Source organism: Saccopteryx bilineata, chromosome 1 (genome assembly GCF_036850765.1).
Source record: "Saccopteryx bilineata isolate mSacBil1 chromosome 1, mSacBil1_pri_phased_curated, whole genome shotgun sequence".
In the NCBI taxonomy this organism is placed as follows: Eukaryota; Metazoa; Chordata; class Mammalia; order Chiroptera; family Emballonuridae; genus Saccopteryx; species Saccopteryx bilineata.
The window spans coordinates 300,700,466-300,720,879 of record NC_089490.1 but is presented as its reverse complement, the minus strand read 5'-3'; the positions used below and the strand labels follow the sequence as shown (position 1 = coordinate 300,720,879).

The 20,414-nt window shown below is 41.6% G+C and overlaps 1 protein-coding gene across 10 annotated transcripts in view; it reads right to left on the bottom strand.

Annotated features, from left to right (window-relative positions):
* Nucleotides 1–20,032, bottom strand: part of NCAM1 (neural cell adhesion molecule 1) — a 342,200-nt gene extending 322,168 nt beyond the window's left edge. For 2 of the 10 annotated variants that reach the window (XM_066244853.1, XM_066244876.1), the window contains exon 1: nt 19,634–20,031. In XM_066244853.1, the coding sequence (XP_066100950.1) occupies nt 19,634–19,685 (52 nt within the window). In that variant the 5' untranslated portion in view covers nt 19,686–20,031. Of the gene's footprint in view, nt 1–19,633 lie in introns of all 10 variants that reach the window. The other 8 variants (XM_066244885.1, XM_066244911.1, XM_066244859.1 and 5 more) reach the window with 7 other exon arrangements.
* Nucleotides 20,033–20,414: the final 382 nt, after the last annotated feature.

The following is a 20,414-nucleotide window of genomic DNA, read 5'->3' as shown; positions in this document are numbered from 1 at the left end:
CACCAACAAGCTTTCCTAAACCCAGAGGTTTCTACAATTATTTGCACTGTTTATTTTTAAACAGAAGATTACACAATAACACCAAGTGCTTTAGCTCTAATTTGCCGGTATTTTGTAAATAATGACAACTTAGATTTTTAAACCCTTTGTATCATATTTAAAGCATGGGCCAACAATTGATATCAATATATTAATTTCTCTCCAAATCTTGGGAAATCGGTTATATGCAAAAGATTAAAGCTATATACTTTCTGTTTAAGAAATTACTTCATTTTTAAATAGCAAGTGATCGTCTGGCACATACTGTTGGGAAGGTTAGGATTTTTAAAAATCTGTTATAAATTCAAAATAAGACCAAGAAATTACATTTTAATGGTAATCCATCTAACTTGCACATACCTTTATAAAGCTTGTAACTTTCCCAAATTATCATTAAATTCAATATAAAGCTATATTTTAATTGAAATCCAAGTAAATTTTGTTCAATAAAACAATGCTTCAAAGAACCTTTGTGCCACAGATTACATACATGCGCACATTTAATCTCAATAAAATAATTTAGGAAACATTTCTAATCATGTTTCCTCAGTGATTTTTACCAAAGTACTCAAGAAAATGCAAACCTATCTGATATGATGTTATCTCTTTCCTAATAAAAATTTCATCTTATCTTTTTAAGTTTGTAATGTCCATGAAGATATTCCAATCATACAACTACCTTCCATTATCACCTAATGTTTTAAACAAAAAGCATCAATAACTCAAATATTTTGTTCCAGATAGGAATTTTTTAAAAGCAATATATTAACCATCAAAATGTAAATTTTATTTTTATGTTCATTTAAAAAACAAAAAAACCTCTGTAGGTATAAGCTGAGATATTAGGTATGGATGAGACTTATGACTTGAAACTGAAATCAGTTAAAAGATTTAAAATAGATATATTTGTAGGTAAATATAGTTTATGGATTAAATCAAACTCATCTTTTCATCAATAGTCCCAAATCCTAGAAAATGCGACTCTATCAACCAATGAGTGGACTGTGATACCCACATATCATCAGTCTTGCTTGAGGATACATATTAGCATCATTTCAGAGACATCAGTAATCAGTCAAGATACCTTTGCTTCCTTGTGAAGTTCTAGCATACAACCAGTGCAAGTCATTTCCACACCTGGACTCTGGCAGCATCGGATACACAACCAACTCCATATTTAACATCACTAAATTCACTGTCGGTTTAAATTATTTTCTTCTTTTGTACATTTAATTTCTAAATTAATAAATTAGTAGAAAATAAAAAGAATTATGTATTTGTTCTAACTCTAAATAAATAAAAAAGATGAAGGTGAAGACTGAATTGACAATGGAATGCATCATTTCAAATATCTTATATTTAGCTTAAAGTACACCACTCACAAAAATTAGGGGATATTTCAACATGAATTAAACCCATTGATCATAAAAGTTTAATATTTAGAAATGCATACATAAATCATTAAAATAATTATGCACATTTGTAATTCATGTCTTTTTAAAATATCCTCCTCTGTACATTTACTGTTATGGTATTTAAACAAAGTAATTGAATAGTCTAAGGCTGTTGATGATTTCTGGACTTAGAATAATGTACTGATTTACCTCTCGGTGACTTTAAAAGGAACCTGTTGTCAATATCTCTAGAAAACCAAGTACTAAATGATTATTCGAGTTTCTTACTTAGATACAAAACCACTCTTAAATAGTTAAATCAATTAATGTGTGAAAATTTTGTCCCCTAAAAAATAATGCCTATGTCTAACTTGGTTGTAAAGAAGTCTAAATAACAAAAATACTCTTTTTAATGAAAAGGAAAGAAGGGAAATGAACTGCCTGCATGACCAGTTATCTTAATTGAGTCTGACCGGTAATTTAAATTCCGATTCCAAAGCCAATTTAGCTCAAAATGGCCTCAGATAGTAATTTAGGGTAGTTAACGGACTCTTCTTCCACCTCTTCTTGAAATATCACACAATGTCCTTTTTTTGCTTCATTATAACAGATGGTTTTCTTAAATGAAAATTTAACTTTTTAAACATGTCCTGAGCAACTTTAAGACAGACACACAAAAGTGAGAGTTCTGAAAAAAGGAATAAATACTCATTAATTATTTTTTTCTGACACTTCAAGGTTGTGTTTGGTATCCTTCCGCAGGAGTGGGTATTACCAGTGTAGCCAAAACAATTTAGAAAATGGCCTGGAATTTCTCACTAAGCTACCAAATATATTCACCTTATATTTCCAACTCTTAGACCAATGACAGGGAACACAGGAGTTATTCCATAAATACTCAATTAAGTGAATGTTTCTAGTAAATGTTCCTGCCACCCAATAAGTCTGGGACACAGCCATCTGCAAAAGTGTTCACAAAATTGCTCTTACCCTGGTCACAACATCGCTGCCAAGCCCATGTCTTTATATTCAGGAAGTGTGGCCACCCTGAAATCTTCTGAGGACTCCTTAGCTCAGAAAAGTTTCTTTAAGACTGAGACTGGCCCTAACTCCCCGAATTGTCAATTCCCTTAAGTTGCCCGTAACATTCATCTGCTTAGGTCTTTGCCTTTGATGAATCCCTGGAGCATTTATCTTTTCCTTTAAGAACTCTGCAGGCTTCTTTCGATAACATTCCACACTAAAACATGTGAGATAAAATGATTTAAAAAATTGGCTTTGGCTTGTAGCAATTATGGAGCCTAAAAGAGACAAGTTATCAGAGGTTTTTCACAGTCTGCTCCAAATTAAAACTAACAATCATCACCTCCCTCAAACCGCTAACTTCAGTCCACCATACATACACACGCACACACACACACACACACACACACACACACACAGGGACCTACTGTAAGCCACAGGAGGGTAGAGGCCATGTATCTCATCTCCTACCCTGCATTCTTCTTCACACCAGCAAGACCACATTTTCAGTAACTGGAGGGTTAAATCACGGGGACTTTGTTCTTGGGGATATCAGGCATCACTGAGGACAGAAGTGCCCCACAGAATATAGGATTAAATGAAATCTGGAGTGCTGAAGAAAATACTCCCCAAATCATTTCTCCAACTTCAGCTTACAGAAAAACAGTAGTCAGACTTAGCCCTACAAGTTGCAAAAGTTTGTATTTTCTTAACTTGACCACAGTCTCAGAGAAAATACAGAAACTGACCACCCAACAAACTAGGCTCTACACCACAGGTCCCCAAACTACGGCCGCAGGCCACATGCAGCCCCCTGAGGACATTTATGTGGCCCGCCGCACTTCCAGAAGGGGCACCTCTTTCATTGGTGATCAGTGAGAGAAGCACAGGATGTATCCGCATCCTGTGCTCCTGGAGTACTGTATGTGGCGGCGGCGCTCACTGTACAGTACTACTTCCGGTGACGTGGAACGCATGTTTCATGAATCCAGAAGCGCATCATATCACTTGTTACGGCTAGCAGTGACAAATATGGAACTGGACATTGACCATCTCATTAGCCAAAAGCAGGCCCATAGTTCCCATTGAAATACTGGTCAGTTTGTTGATTTAAATTTACTTGTTCTTTATTTTAAATATTGTATTTGTTCCCGTTTTGTTTTTTTACTTTAAAATAAGATATGTGCAGTGTGCATAGAGATTTGTTCATGATTTTTTTTATAGTCCAGCCCTCCAATGGTCTGAGGGACAGTGAACTGGCCCCCTGTGTAAAAGTTTGGGGACCCCTGCTCTACACAATCACCCTGCAGGGAAGCCCCTACACAGAGCTTCCCCACAGCTCTTCAGTGGCTCACTCATTACTAATAAAGCCAAAGGTCATGAAAATTAGAAAAGTGAAATGAGACGCAGGGAAGCCAATAACACAATGAAGAGAAATTACGAGGACAGAGAGATGACAAAGAAAGCAAGGAAATTTTTCTAAAACACTCAACAACATAAATGATGTTGCATGAAGACATAAGAAGAGTATGTTATCAAAGAGACATTCAAGCAAAACTGCATTAGCAAAGTAGAAAATTCAATAGAAAGACTGGCAGAAAAGCTGAGAAAACCTCCCAGGAGGTAAAGAATGGGAGAGAGAAAAAAAAATTGAGTGATAGTAGAGAGAAGAAAAATTAGATAAACAATCCAATTTCTGAATAAGAGCTCAATGAAAAAACAAAAGAAATGAAAATATCAAATAAATAATATAGGAACACTTCCCAGCACTGAATGACATGAATTTCCAGACTAAAATGGTCTGCTGAGAACTTGCTCCAAGAAATCAAAGCAGTCCTACATCAAGGCACAGCATTCTGGAATTTCAGAACACCATAAACAAAGAGAGGGTCCTAAAACTTTCTTGAGGAAAAATTAACAAGTTTCATACAAAATGCCAGGAATGAGAATGTATTGGGCTTCACAACTGCAACAACAAAAGCTAAAAAGCATAGAATAACATCTTCAAAATTCTTAGGTTAAACAATCTCCAATTTAGCAAAGTATATACCAAGCTACTAAAAATTAGCTGCCACAAGCCTAGAAAACCACATCCGGATTGAAGGAGAAGACTCAGGCCCAGGACATATATATGTCCACAGGGGAAGAAAGAAAATAACCACGTTTGAACAGATCAACTGTGGATTTATATGAAGTCTGAAAAGTTGACAACTAATTAATTATGAGTATGTGGAAAGCTAAGCAAAGGAAATTGAGGCCATTGCAAACTCTAGGAAAGCCAGAAAATTATAGAATAGAGGGAATAAAAATCACAGAGTTATTCAAAGCTCAGCTGTAAATAATATTGGCATGGTCATAACTGTAACTATTAAACATTAAGAGGCCAAGGTAAAGAAAGTAGGAAGGGGTGGGCAGTGTGTAAGAGTACTTACATCTTTATAGGAAAAAGTCAGTAAGTAATACTTAAACCTGAAATATTAAGGAAGTATAAGTAAGTGTCACTGGTGGTCGGGGGTAGGGGACACCAAATTCCAAGGTGGGGTGGGGAGGAGGGGTAAGAAGGGGAAGGAGGCCCTGGCCAGTTTGCTCAGTGGTAGAGTGTCGGCCTGGCGTGCAGGAGTCCCAGGTTCGATTCCCGGCCAGGGCACACAGGAGAAGCGCCCATCTGCTTCTCCACCACCCCCCCTTCCTGTCTCTCTCTTCCCCTCCCACAGCCAAGGCTCCATTAGAGCAAAGTTTGCCCGGGCACTAGGATAGCTCTGTGGCCTCTGTCTCAGGCGCTAGAGTAGCTCTGATTGTGGCAGAGCAACGCCCCAGATGGGCAGAGCATCGCTCCCTGGTGGGCATGCCGGGTGGATCCTGGTTGGGCGCATGCGGGAGTCTGTCTGACTGCCTCCCTGTTTCCAACTTAAGAAAGAAAAAAAAAAAGAAGGGGAAGGAGAGGGTCGGGCAGGAACCTAATGTGTTTTGTTACAAGTCATATAACTAACTTTTTAGACAATGTAGACATTTTATTTTGCTAAAATAAAAATTAAATTCAAGAAAAAAATGACCTATTTGTTCCAATTTATTGAATAGTTAGGATCTTTAATCTCAATAAATACTCACTATAATTCAGCAGACAAAAGAGAAATTGGCTGACTCATCTTTTCTTAACGGCAAACAAATAGCTATATGGACTTCAAACAGGACTGAGAAGCCACATGCCACAAAACCACTCTATAAGAATGAAATATGAAAATTCCTTTGTCCTCAATCCTTGGAGATTAGAATGTCGCATGAGAGCATTTTCCTGATGAGTAACACTAATTATATGTCCACTTTCATTTTTACTTGCTTATTGGTGAAGCCAACGCTACGATGCTCACATTTATTTTTCCCAATGACCCCTTGACATCATACCTCCTTCCCTACAGCACAGAGCTGAACACAAGACACATGCTCAACAAATGAATCCATTCAATTGTTGCCTGTTGCTTACATGGGCCCAAGTTGGCTCTTCCAAATGAGGTTTAATTATGAACACCCATTCTTTACACAGCAGTACAATACAATCATTCCCTGGCCATTCTTTTTAACCTAATACTAAATCGCTAAGAATGAGATGGGTTTTTTGTGTGTTCTTGCTCTGCTTTTCATAGTTTTCCCATTCACTCAAGTTATTACCACGTCTTCCTTTTGGTATACCTGTACCAGCAGTCATGTTTCCCCGATTCTAATCTAAATTGAGGCATCTTTATAGATGTGGTAGAAGTTAGGGAAGTAATTAAGAATGCATGGATTCTTTCTGAATAAAGGTATAAGGGCTGAACCTCTGTGTCAGGTACAACCTTGCAGTGCATGGACTTCGGGTTATCTATTTTGACCATCCAGAGACTTCTTTCCAGTAATTCTTCATTCTTCATGTTCCAAAGAATAAAGGTTGCCCAAATAAATGACAGCTGAAGATTAACAAAGTATCATCAACAGATCGTTAGCAGCAGCCATGATTAAATATACTCAAGTTTATGGCATCACTGTTTTGGTGAGTTGACCAGTGTAATATTAACCGTATATAAGAAGAAAGTAGAATCTACATAAGCCAATTTGTTTTTTTAAAATTCTACTTATCTCAAAATCAAACTTTACTAGACTTTGCTTTCACAGGAGGTAAAGCAGCTAAGCAATCTGCCATGGGTGGCATTTCTAATTCAGTTGCAACTCATGATGATCCTGAGCACTCAGAAAAATGAAAAATAAACGGGAAGAAAACCACTATTCTAATTATAATCAATACTTACAAGTGACACTAATTGTACATGTCTTTACTGTGAATTTTAAAAGAAAGAAAGGAAGAGGGAAAATATTACTGACTTTGCTACATGCCAGATAGTTGTATAAATTGCCTCATTTCCTCCTCACTAATAACCCTATAAGGTAGGTATTGTTGTCTCTATTTCAAAGAAAAATACACTGAGTATTTTATTTTACTTTTTTTTAATTTTATTTATTCATTTTTAGAGAGGAGAGAGAGAGGGAGAGAGAGAAACAGAGAGAGAGAAGGGGGGAGGAGCTGGAAGCATCAATTTCCATATGTGCCTTGAGCAGGCAAGCCCAGGGTTTCTAACCGGTGACCTCAGCATTTCCAGGTCAACACTTTATCCACTGCGCCACCACAGGTCAGGCCCACACTGAGTATTTTAGATTAAATAACCGGTTCAAGGTCAGGGAAAGCAGAAGAACCACCTTTCAAAAGGCAAATTTGACATCAAAGGCCGAGGGAGTATCCCCCACAGTATGCACAGCATCTTCAACACCAAAAGGCAATACTAAATTTTTTAAAAAGTAAGATAATTTTTCATTAAACTTCAAATCAAAGGGCTTGTTTTAGAGTTACATTTTCTCCTGCCCATAATAGCAGATCTTTAAGGTTGATAGACCCCGAATCCAATGCCAATGTAGTAGTAACTGCAGCTGAATTGGTGACTGGCAGCCTATTCCAAGCCAAAACAGTCACGGGCAGTTAAAAGATGAATTACAAAGCATTAGAAAAGCAGTCAATCACAAGTGTTTCCACTACTCTGTCAATCTGATAAAAACAATGTGCCCAACATGTGATAAACAGAATAAATTTCAGATTTTGCTGTCCGTCGTCAGAAAGATTTCTTAAAGGGATGAAGATGAAGGTATGACTATCATGGACAACGATGCAAGAAGCAAACCTATGTCTAAAAATGATCATCTGACATGATAAATGAAACCACTTAGGGGGAAACCCTCTACGTTGTTCGTTTCCTCTCACAGGAATCCATCCCCTCGTCCTGCGCAAGGTGCATGCACCACCTTTGCCCCGTGCTGGCTCTTTTCCGTGGGCGTGTTAGACATGCCCTATGGCTCTCAGTATGAAGCCTCCCCTTACCTACCATTTCTTCTTTCCTTTGACTTGATCAAGTCTCCTGGACATCAGCTCTCCCTCTGTCTTTTGACTCTAACAACTTGAATGTCACTATCCAACAGGAACAACTCGAAGGTCACACTGCTCAGCTCTGAAATAAACCCAGTTTCTGCTTGAGTCTCACTGTCCTTATACCCCTACCCTTCCTCCTACTGAAAATCTGAGCAAAGCAATACAGGCCCAATAGAAAAATCAGTATGAAAAGTTTATCCTCTTTCTGTCTAAACCAGTGAAAGAGATTTTAAAAAAATTGGGATCGTACTTACAAATAACATCTGTTTCCAACTTTTGTTTACTTAATGTTATTATCCTTCTCTAACTTAGAGGGTCAAATCACTGGGTTCTGAGTCCTCCTTTTGTTCAACATCCCTTTCTGAATTATGGACAAGATACCACTCTAGTTGCCACATAGATACTACACCATAAATATTACTGGGTGTGATAAAGACTCTACAACATACTGATAGTAATTCACGGTGTTTTCTCTCCATGGAAAGAAGATAAAAACACAGACTACTACTGCCTCTCCTTTTTTGGTCTCTTTAGCTGGGCTCCCACCTGCTTCCCTCTAAACACACGGCAGACAAACTACCTCATCCATCTGTCTTCTGGGCAGAGCTCAATCCTTCCTACAAGCCTCCATGGCTCTCCCTTTGGGAAGAATTCTCCAGCCGCATCTGTGCCCAGGTAATCCTTGTCCTGCCTCTGAAGTCTTAGTCCCTATTTGGCTCTAGGTGCTAGCTGGTGTCCCAGTTATCTCCTCATTCTCCACTAGGCAGTGATCTCTCAGGTCAAGGCGCCATACTTTCGAGTCTTGGGTTTTTGTATTACACTCTGCAGCTAACTGATAGCATAATGCTCAGTAAGCATCCTGTCATTGCTTCTCCCTCTTCCCCCAAACCCATGGAATCTCTGCCCCGTGCCTTCTCTGCGCTATGGACTGTTTTACCCTCGGTAGTGCTATATTTCTCCATCTGTGACATTAGTTTTCAAACTTTTCTGACTTGAGCCATAATAAAGTACATTTTCCATCAGAGTATGGTCGATGGAAGTTCACAAAACAATACTTACCCTTACTACATAAGATACACCCTTTTTTTTTCTATTCCATTCCACCCTTTTTTTCCTTCCTTATTTCTCTTTTAATGCTTGATGAAGCCAACTAAATAGATTTCAGTATCCACAGCTGAAAAATACTGACCTTCAAGCTCAGATACCAGAATGCCAGAATTGTTCCTAGAACCTCATATGTATAAAACTAAAGTTATCCACCTTTCATCCAAAGTAACTCAATGTCCTATCATATTGACAGTACCATGACCATTTCACTCCCTCACGGTGGTACCTGAACATTTCTCTCTCTCTCTCTCTCTCTCTCTCTCTCTCTCTCTCTCTGCCCATTTCGGACCCAGCAACTGCCCCTGCTGGTTACTTGCCACTCTAACATCTCAGGGGCGTGCCTTTCTGATCCTTATCCAAGGCCATTACAAGTGCGTCTTTCCAAAATAATCTGCTTTATAAAACACAACACAGTTTAATTTCTTTAACAAAGTGCTCTGGTACATTAAATTTGACTTGTAAATCTTTTGTAGCTATGTATCCATTAATAATAGGAATAGTTGTGAAGTATTTTGGTTTGCAATCCAATTCACATATACTATTTTATTTGATTCTCAGATTCAAGTGAAGAAATTACAGTTCAAAAAGAGATTAAGTACCTTACATAAATCCACTTGGCTAGTTGGTAGCAGAGCCGAATCTTGAACCCAAATCTTTTTAATCCAAGCCCAACAGCACCCTTTCCCTACACACAAGTCTTCCTACCACGTAAAGCAAAAGACTTTCATTGGACTTCACTGACTTCCGAACCAGTTTTAACTGGTTCTCCTAACCTCTCAGCCACTGGGATCTCTACTATCTAGTCCAGGGGTCCCCAAACTTTTTACATAGGGGGCCAGTTCACTGTCCCTCAGACCGTTAGAGGGCTGGACTATAAAAAAAACTATAAACAAAACCCTATGCACACTGCACATATCTTATTTTAAAGTAAAAAAACAGGAACAAATACAATATTTGAAATAAAGAACAAGTAAATTTAAATCAACACACTGACCAGTATTTCAATGGGAACTATGGGCCTGCTTTTGGCTAATGAGATGGTCAATGTGCTGACCACCAGTGAAAGAGGTGCCCCTTCCGGAAGTGCGGTGGGGGCCGGATAAATGGCCTCAGGGGGCCGCATGTGGCCCGCGGGCCGTAGTTTGGGGACCCCTGATCTAGTCCAACCTAGATACTGTAACAAAAGTCCTTTGGCTAACCTTCTGTTTTGTTCAGCCATCATTGTGGCTGCTGTATAATGCTGAAACTCCCCTCAAGTATTGCAGTAATCTCAACCCTTTGGCTCTTACTTTCTTCTCTGCTAATTCATAGCTGGTCCAACACAGAGCCTAGCACAGCAGATGTTCAACTGATATCACTGACTATACTCGTACATATTTTTTATAAAATGCTTTCTCTAACAGAGGCAGCCACACTCCCTCGCCTTTGTTTAGCATTTAAGATTTCACTGAGACCTGCCCCAACTTCCAGTCTGCTTCCACTGCTCCTCAGTATACCACTACCCACCCAGACTCCTCTCCTCCTACAGAGAAGTGAGTCCTTCCGCTCCTTGTTTATCCCACGCTCGTGGAGGTCCAGATGAAGCATTCAGACATTAAAACCAACCCACATGATTTCTGCCTTTCTAAACAAGTGTCACAACTAATACCTTCCTCCTTCTCTTAGGTATTTATTTATATAGTACCTTTCATGATTTCCTAACTGTCTGAACTAAGGTAAGTGTTTTCTCCCCAACCCTCTGTGAGCTTCTGCAGGACCAGTATAATCATCTCAAGTTCATTTTTCCACCTCAGCCTCCAGCACAGAACTCTCCAAGTCATATTCACAGTACATCTGTTTAATAAACATTTCAAAAATTAATCTCGGTTCCAAATGAACTTTTTATTTATTTTATTTTTTAGTAAGAGAGAGACAGACAGACAGACAGACAGACAGGAAGGGAGAGAGATGAGAAGCATCGATTCTTCATTGCAGCACCTTAGTTGTTCATTGATTGCTTTCTCATATGTGCCTTGACGACGGGTGGGGAGAGGAGGAGTGGGTTCCTGCCAAGCCAGTGACCCCTTGCTCAAGCCAGTGAACTTGGGCTTCAAGCCAGAGACCTCTGGCCTCAAGCCAGTGACCATGAGGTCATGTCTATGATCCCATGCTCAAGCTGGTGACCCCGCGCTCAAGTTGGTGAGCTTGTGTTCAAGCTGGCAACCTCAGTGTTTAGAACCTGGGTCCTCAGTGTCCCGGGTTGATGCTCTATCCACTGCACCAGAGTCTGGTCAGGATCAAGATGAACTTTTTAAAAGAACATATTTATAACCTGCGTTATACATGTGGTTTTATTTAAGCTCACCAAAACCCATAAGGGAGTGTCATTGCCCCATAGTACAGACTGAGATGTAGGCTCAGAAATGCAACAACATGCAGAGTATCAGTTACAGTTAGTGGACTCATCCCAGGCCTGTCAGACCCTAAAGCTCTTGAGAGTGCCCCTCCACTCTACCACTCCCTGCTCACTTTGGTCGGACCCAGTCCAGAAGCCAAGCAAACTCACATCTGTTTACTATGTATTCTCACTGTATGTATTCAGATCATCCTAGCTCTAGAAAAGGAAGAACTGCAGCCAACAAATATGCTATGGTCCCAGCTTCACCTCTATAAGTCACTTAACCTTTCTCACCCACAGTTTCTATGTCAAAATCTCACAAATCTGGCCTTTGAGAATTTTTTCCTCTAATCTTTGGTCCCCACACTGTTCCCCAAAAGGACTGTATGGATACTCATAATACTCATAACTCTCTGTGTTACCTCTGCCTAAATCAGCCCTTCTTCCTCCTCTATCTGGTGAAGGCATACTTCACGTCCCCAGGGAATCCCAGGCAGGGATGTGTCCATGTCTCCCTCCCACACTAGACAGTAAGCTTTAGAGACAGAGGTATATCTTACTAGACGTTATAACCACTGAAATCCAACACAATTCCTGAAACTCTTTGACCTTCTCAAGATTTTAGGTGGGTCTACTGAATGAAGGAATTCAGGAATTTTTGTTGTGATTCAGTGTTTGTTGAATCAAGTAGTCAATGAATCACACCTTAAAATGAAAATCCCATTAAGTCCTTCCCATCTCACAGGGTTCTTCAAATGTTACCTCCTTACCTCCCCAACCACCCAGTCACAAGTGGATTTCCCTGATTATCTCTCATAGTACCCTATTCCTTTCTTTAGTTTTGATCAGAATATGTAATTATAAATATTGTGTTACTTGTTTAATGTCTAAATCCCTCTGTACTATTAGACCAAAAACTGTACGAAAACAGGAATGATGTATGTTTGGTTTACCATCATGTTGCCAGTGTCCGGCAACCAGTACTCAACAGATACATACTGAATAAATAATGTGAAGAGTAAATGATATGGTGCACATCAAACGCTCTGTGGATTGTATAGCGATAGTTATAATTATTGGTATTACATATCCAGTTTATCTCCTCTTAGATGGTGAAAATAAAGTCTTCTACCTCTTCTCCAATATCATATGCTTTTAACTGGTGACACTATTTTCTGCCCCACCAATAGGACACTTATGTCTGACACATTTGAATAATAAGAGCAATTAATTTATTTTATTCCAGTTAGCAATTTTCAGAAATACCAGCAGTGAAAAACACTAAATCACCTCAGATCTCATTTAAGATTTTTGTAAAATAAAGGTCAAATAGCTCCTTCCTTTCAAAACTTTGATTTTGATGTATGATTTAATCTTTAATGCACTACACAAACAACCTTTATGGGGTACATGTTTAACAAACTCGAACAATTAGCTTATATTCTCAAGCAAATGAGCCCCACAGGCCAACACAGAGTTGCTAACTCAGGGTCAGATGCGGGTTGGGCGCCTCGATTGCATGGCTCTGGGGCATGGGGACCTGACAATGTACTCTCATGGTCATAGGTTTTCTAAATTATGAAAAATAAAAATGAGATTATTTCATTTTCCTTAAAGAAGGCTTTCAAAATTGTATACCCTTCCCACCCACCAAACCTAGATCTACCCCTGTACTAATTAATGGATTCCAACCTTATAATGAGATCACTTTTCTGTCTCAAGTATCCATAATAGACATGACAGCGAAGGCTTATTTAACAACAAAATATTTAAGTCTAGTTCTAATCATTGAAGAAATCATGTTTTGATAATATGTGCTTTAAAAGTCCTTCTAGAAGGAAAACGCTGTCTTAATATTTTTTTTCTAAATCCATATACTGTACATCCCTCTTTCCCAGTAATAAACACAGCTTGAATGCACTGAAGTCCTGTGATCTCTAAAATATTCACAACTCTACAAGTAGGTGTTACTAATTTCCCTATCTTACAAGAAAAGAAACCAAAACGTGGAGAAGTTAAAAGACTAAACGACTTGCCCAAGATCAGATGGCTAATAAGCGGTGTGTGTGGCTGGACTGTCAACCAAGGGCTGACGATCACGCTTCATCTCTATGCTATGCAACTTCTAAGGTTCCTTGACAGCCGAAATAATGTCATCTCAGTCCTCTGTAATTCCTCACAGAGAGCTGAGGATAAAAAGCTGGCCCTCAATAAACTTATTTGATCAACTATTTAAGAGTCGATTATGTTACCTAATGTAACAGGATCCCAAACAACGTGACATTCCTGCGAATATGCCTAAATGGTAAGGTAATCAGATACTAAAAGCCTTTTTATATGTTATCTCAAGAACGACACAGAACAGAAAACAGGGTCAGGTGTTGCCTGTGTTTGCAGCCACAAATCAAAAACTCTTAGTGAGACTGGAGCAGAATACAGGTTATATGGAAGAAGCCTTTCGAGTCACATCAGCAGTGTGAACTCTGAATTCAAAGAAAAGCATATTTGCATATATTTGGGGGAAAAGAATGCATTATAGGTTTATTAGAACACTTTTTTTTTTTTTCAAAAACACACAGATACAAGGTAGACCACATGGCTTATCCTTTTAGTGTATGTAGTCTCCTTCGGGTCTCTGATTGCTCGGAAGCTAAGTTAACACTGCAGGAAGAGAAAAGTGTGTCCCCAACCAAAACGCCCTAGCTCAGTGTCTTGTGTGTACATATAGTTAAGAATGTCTTAAGAGTAATTGAGTAATGCATTGAAACTACCTGAAAAGTGACCATTTGGCACCTAGACCAACACCTAAAGGCAGTCTCCTTCTTAACGAGTATCTTCAGCTGAGAGAGGGCACTCACCACCATTAAATGAAAGGGCATAAAGGCCACCACTGGCAATGCCAAGTAGTTTACATCAACAAATAGTTTTGAAGTTTGGCATCTAAGAACTAATAACAAAAAGAGCTACAGGTGACATGCCTGTGACCTTCAGATTGACTTCCGGATTTTATTGCTCCACAGTAGTTAAGTATATCTAGCTATATTATTGATAATAGTTTCACTACATTATTTTCTTATATTAAAAAACTCTGGACCTCATAGAAACTTAACCATTAGGAGCCAGAGAGGTCTCTGGGCATTCCCCTTTTCCTAAGAGGCCATCTCTTAACAATATTCCTCAGACACATTCTGAGCTTTCAGAGTATTTTAAGAGATGTCTAAAATTCTCTTGTGAATTTTACTATTTCTTCCTTTTTAAGTAAAGAAATCTTAACTTTAATCTTTATTTTAATTCAAAGCCATTGTTTTTTTAATTCAATAGCCATTGTTATTATATAGCAGGTTGATTCATGGTTTCATTTCTAATTTGTAACCTATTTTTAAAACTAGTAAAATGCCATTTGTAATTTGTTGCCATTTCTTTTAAAGTTCCAAGTTTTCTTAGCCTATATATATGTGTATTAGATGACTAAACCAAAAAATTATCAATTATGGAATTTACATTAAAGTATTTATTTTGACATCATAAAATATTCATGTACTCAAAAAACTCAATACTTAAATAATTTAGGAGAGCCTTTTTAAATACCTTAGTCTCCCCCCAGGCCGGCCACTCCCAGAAGACTAACAGTGGCAGGTGCAGCACCTTTCTGTCTCTCCCTGGCCTTTGGTCTGGCTTTCCATTACCACTTACCCAATATTGGCAGAGAAAGTTCACACTGTTCTTTAGCAACAGGTAGTCAATCACTTCCTCTACATGGAGACAGAATGGGCTGTCTGTAAAATATCTTTGGAGGTCAGTCAGTGGGACTGAAGTCACTTTCAATCTGGACGGCAGTCACGGCAGCCACTGCAGCCACAGGTCTTTGACATTGAAGAGGTAAATATGGGGGATTCCTCAAACTAATATTAAATAGAGGCTTTGCCACCTTTTAAAAAAGTAAGTGGTTGAATCAGAAATCTCAAAACACGTATTTCAAGTACTGTAAAGTTAACAAGATGCCTGTCTATGATTTAAGAAACTGAGTTCTGTGGTGAGCAAAAACATCTGTCATAACTAAAGATTAGTTTTTGAATGACAAAATGGTGCTATTTGTTTTGAAAAGCAATTAAGACGTTGTTTCCTGTGACAGAAATATATAGATAATTACTTGTATTAAACAGCATGTTTGATTACAGCTGAGGTTTAACAGTAAATATATTCCAGAGAGAAGCGCTATGCAAAACTCTTAGAATTGGGGGTTACTTGGGACTAATTTCTCCCTCTTAGTGCTGCTTTGGGTAAGAACCCTAGTGAGGAGCACATCCACACTGTAATTTTTTTGCAAATAATTACTACCTTAATTCTTAAACTACTAAGCTCAAGAAACAGTCACCAGTTAAATCAACAAATCTTTAGTTCAATTAGCATAGAGCCTCAAATGAATCTCCTTTATTGAACAAGGAAATGTCTTGCTATTTTCTGCTAGTCTAGCATTATTTAAAAAAAAAAAGATTCCAGGTAAAAGTATATGGAAAGAAATCAACAGGTTCAGTGTATTGGGGGAAGGAAGGGAAAGCTTCTTTAAGAAAACATGTAAATTTTAGGCTAATGAACACTTAGCCCAACTGGTAGATGTTTAGAACTTCTGTAGTGGGAAGAGTAACTCAAAAATTATTAAGTAAATGACAGGCACAGTTCCACAATGTTTGGATTATATCCTCTTTTTGTTTAACTCTGTTGGATTTTAAAATAAATTATAAGTGACTTTAAATATTTTAATATGTGCTAATATTTTGCTGAAAGAAAATTAACTTTTTCATTTTGGGATAGAGTTGTGAAAGGTTTCCACATTCTTTTTTTGTGTGTGTGTGACAGAGACAGCGAGAGAGACAGGTAGGGACAGACAAGCAGGAAGGGAGAGAGATGAGAAGCATCAATTCTTCGTTGTGGCTCCTTAGTCTCCTCAATTGTTCATTGATTGCTTTCTCATATGTGCCTTGAGGAGGGGGGGCCCTACAGCAGGGCTAGTGACCCCTTGCTTAAGCTAGCGATCTTGGACCCAAGCCAGCAACCTTGGGCTTCAAGCTATCGACCTATGGGCGTAAGTCAGCGACCATGGAGTCATGTCTATGATCCCACACTCAAGCCAGTGGCCCTGTGCTCAAGCTGATGAGCCCCAACTCAAGCCTGATGAGCCTGCACTCAAGCAGGCGACTTGGGGTGTCTGAAACTGAGTCCTCCAAATCCCAGTCCACTGCTCTATCCACTACACCACCACCTGATCAGGCTCCCACATTCTTAAATATGGCTTTATTGCATTTGGTTAAATTTTGTTCAGAAACACGTTTCTGATCTTAAAATGAAAATCATCCAAAAAAAATACAGCTCACCATAACTGTTGTCACTGCAAACTCTGCTGAAACATGTCTTTATTCATGCAGTGAGTGGCATCATAATATACTTACTCTATGTATATACATAGGACTCGCCATCTTCTGTAAGGTAGCACAGGTACGCTTTGTTATTATTCTGGTGCTGTTTGGTCAAAAAAAACATTCTTCCCCATCCTTGAGTATTGTCAAGTTAAATTCGCAGAGGATTGTAAAATTACCAAAGAAATCTATGACTTAACCATTCCAGATAAATCAAATAATTTTTTCCCCACAAACCATCCAGAACTGGTGTCATTCCACAGCGTTTCACTTTATTCATAAAGAGCAGAAGTCTCCAAAACAAGAGAGGGGCTGCAGACCTGACTGGTGTATTAAGTAAGCACATCTTATATCTAAATTGTCAAATGCACTGAGTGGAAAGAGGCTGAACGACATTGTCCTTGGAGATAACATTTGATGCCAAAAATATGCGTGTGTGCGTGCCTGCGTGTGTGTGTGTGTGTGTGTGTGTGTGTGTAACTGGCCCTTTGGCTGGAATTCTTTAAAAAAATTAAACTATGGTAGAAACAATAAGCATTTTTACTCTTTCGTAAATCGTCAACTTCTTTCTTTTGTTAAGCAGCCCTGCATGTGTTTGTGTTTGGCATTCTGTCTTCTTCCCATCCTCTTGGTCACTGGATCAGGAATGAGGGCACTTTACTTCTAGGGACCACAGCTCAGAAAGTCACCCTTGCTTCAGGTCTTGCTTCAGCAGAGTACCACCCTAACCTGGGATTCCTCCGGCATGCGCCCCTGCATCTCCCTGGAGACTGAACATGGAGGGATACACCCATGGCTATGATGGAAAGGCTCACCAGGGAATACCCTAAGGCCTACTGAAGATTAGGGCCCCAATGTCACTCCTCATCTATAAAGGAGGAGATCCCAGAACACCACCCCCCTGCCACCACCACCAGCACCACTTTCGCGAGGTCGCGCCACGGTGACCCATGAGCACTACGAAAGAGGGCAAGCCGCGGGTGGCCTCCAGTCGAGCGGCTGCGGGGACTCAGCACAAGCGGCCTGGGGTTAACCTCCGGGTCCTTCCGCCCCCACCCCATCCTGCCCCACCACCAGCTTCACTCAGACCCGCGGCGGGCTGGTCCGCGCACGCGCGTGGGTGCACCCTGCTACCGCGCCCTCCAAGGAGATGCGCTCCGGCCGGAACGGCGCGGCCCAAATGTGTGTGCTGGCACCAGCCGGAGGGATGCTCGAATTTAGCGTATAGACGTGCGAGCGAACGGTCGGGAACCTCCCGGTGACCACCTAGACTCCATTTTATTTCCTCGTAAACTGCGGGGTAGCGGGGCAGGGGGACAAGCGAGACCGTTATAGCCTGGAACACCGGGAGACCGTCCTGGGCGCGCCTGGCCGCCACCCGCGCCGCAATAAAAGCCTCTCGCGCCTTCCCGCCCAGTCAGCCTCATTCTGATTGGTCGCCACGGGAGGCAGCCGAGCAGGCTGAAGGCGGTGGCTGAGTGCTACTCCCTTGCCGCCGGGGGAGGAGGCGTGTGGGTGCTCCGGGGCTCGCCCCGCACGCTCCCCAAGCCGGGCTCGGCCGTCTCAGGGCAGTGCCAACGGCCTTTGGCGACGGTGACATACAGCCCCCTTCGCCCGAATTTCCCAGGGCACTTCCCTGCACACGCCCCCCTGGCCAGAATGTGCGCCCATCCCACCTAGCTCTCTGCGGTCCCTGCTCCCTTTCTTCCTTCTTCCCGTCCATCAGCGCCAAAAAGCAAATCCCGGGGTGGGGTGGGAGAAGCAGCTGTAGGGAAGGGTGGGCACACACACCAGAATCTTCCTAGGAGGCCGGGATGAAAACACTGAAAATGCAATAAAACCTTCCCGGCCCCTGAGGTTCGCTGGACAGCGGCGCGGCCCCCGCCACCCGTAGGAGCGTCATCACTACTGTCTTCCAGTTCCCTATTGTTCGCACTTTGCAAGGACCAGGAACCTCGCCCAAAGAAAGGAGACCGACGCGAGGCGTTTCGGGTGGCTACCTGCCATTCTTCTCTCGCACCGTGCAACACAGGGGTCCCGGTGCGTGTGAGGCCACACGCGCGCACATACGCGCGCACACACTAGGCGACTGGATCACGCCCTCCTCGCCCTCCGCCCCTCTGCACTTCCTCCTGTCAAAACGCGGCGCTCGACCCTCCCTTCTTCTCGAGCTCAGGCCGAAACCAAGCTTTGCAACAACCAGCAATGTGGCAGAAAAACTAACGTCATATCGATGGGGGGGTGCAACAACAACCCCGAGATTCTGCCCGTGTCGCCCCATTTTGCAAACCGTTATTCGGTCCCAGGGTGGGAATGCAGAGGGGCGGCGCAAAGGCAGCGAGCCCCACTTTATCAGACCTGGGAAAATAACGATCGGGGCGGCCAGCTCAGCTTTATTGTTCACTCTTCCCGAAGCCTGAGCTGACAAGACCCTGCCCAGCGGAATCCGAGCCCGTGCGACTGCACCGCCGAGACGCGCCCGCCTTCGGGGAGGGAGCGCTGCCCATCACTGCGCGGCTGCAGCGTCCCCGGGAGCCGGCGGCTCGGCTCCCAGAGCCCGGGCACACCGAGTGGGAAGGGCGGGCTCATTGGCGGGGCGCCGAGTCCTGGCTGCGCGGGGAGGCAGCCCGGGTCCAGCGCAGCCCGGGAGAACGCAGGGTTAGGGCGGGTAGTGAGGGCGACGCGCTCCTTTCCCAGTTCCACGAAAAATAACCACCCTTAGCATTCCCCGTAAAACCACCAGAAATAACAGGGTTCATCGCGGGGAGGGGAGCAGTAGGGAAAAGGAGACAATCAGCAAATCAGATTGAGAAGAAAAATCGTTTAAATGTACCTGCAGTTCCCAGGAAAAACAAAGTCCAGATGAGATCCTTAGTTTGCAGCATTGTAATCTGCTGGCCGGGGAGGGATATTCGTGCCGCGGTGAATACTGTGCCGCCCCCCTTCCTTGCGGCTGGTGTTGACGGCTTTAGAGCAACAGACTTGGGGACAGACAATTGCCAGGCTGAGTACGATTATTATTATCTTTTTTTTTTCTTTTTTCTTTTTTTTTTTTTTTTTTTTTTTTTTGCAGAATTGTTTCCTGCCGGCGACTGCCGAGCAGCGTTCACGCGCTGAGCGGATAATGAGTGACAGTCCCAGCCTCAGCACACTCGCAGCTCGGAGATCCTTGCGCTGGTCCGGGTTCGCTTTGATGGAACTGGGGATGGGAGCGGGGGGCGGAGGGCGGGGGTGAGAACCTCACTGTGTCCTTCCACCAAGCCGGCCACAAATAGTGCCGAACGTCGAGGAGGTAAAGAGAGACAGGGGAGGCAGATGCGGCCGCCTGCAAAACGCGGCCTGGATTAGCCGCCGAAGGAGGCGGGGCTCTTTCACGCTCAGCCTTACAGACAGAGCTGGGATTTTTTTTTTTTTTTTCATTTCTTTTCTTTTTTTTTTTTTGTTTCACACTTCTCCTCGCCTCCTCGGCCCCTCCTGCCATCTAACCTTCCTATATCAAGAGGCTGGATATTTTTAAGAACTATCAAATAATCAAAACAATATCGTAGTTTTGTTTTATTGGGATTTCAAAGTTGTCGAATCTCTCCATTAGATCCTAAGACTTTTGAAACACA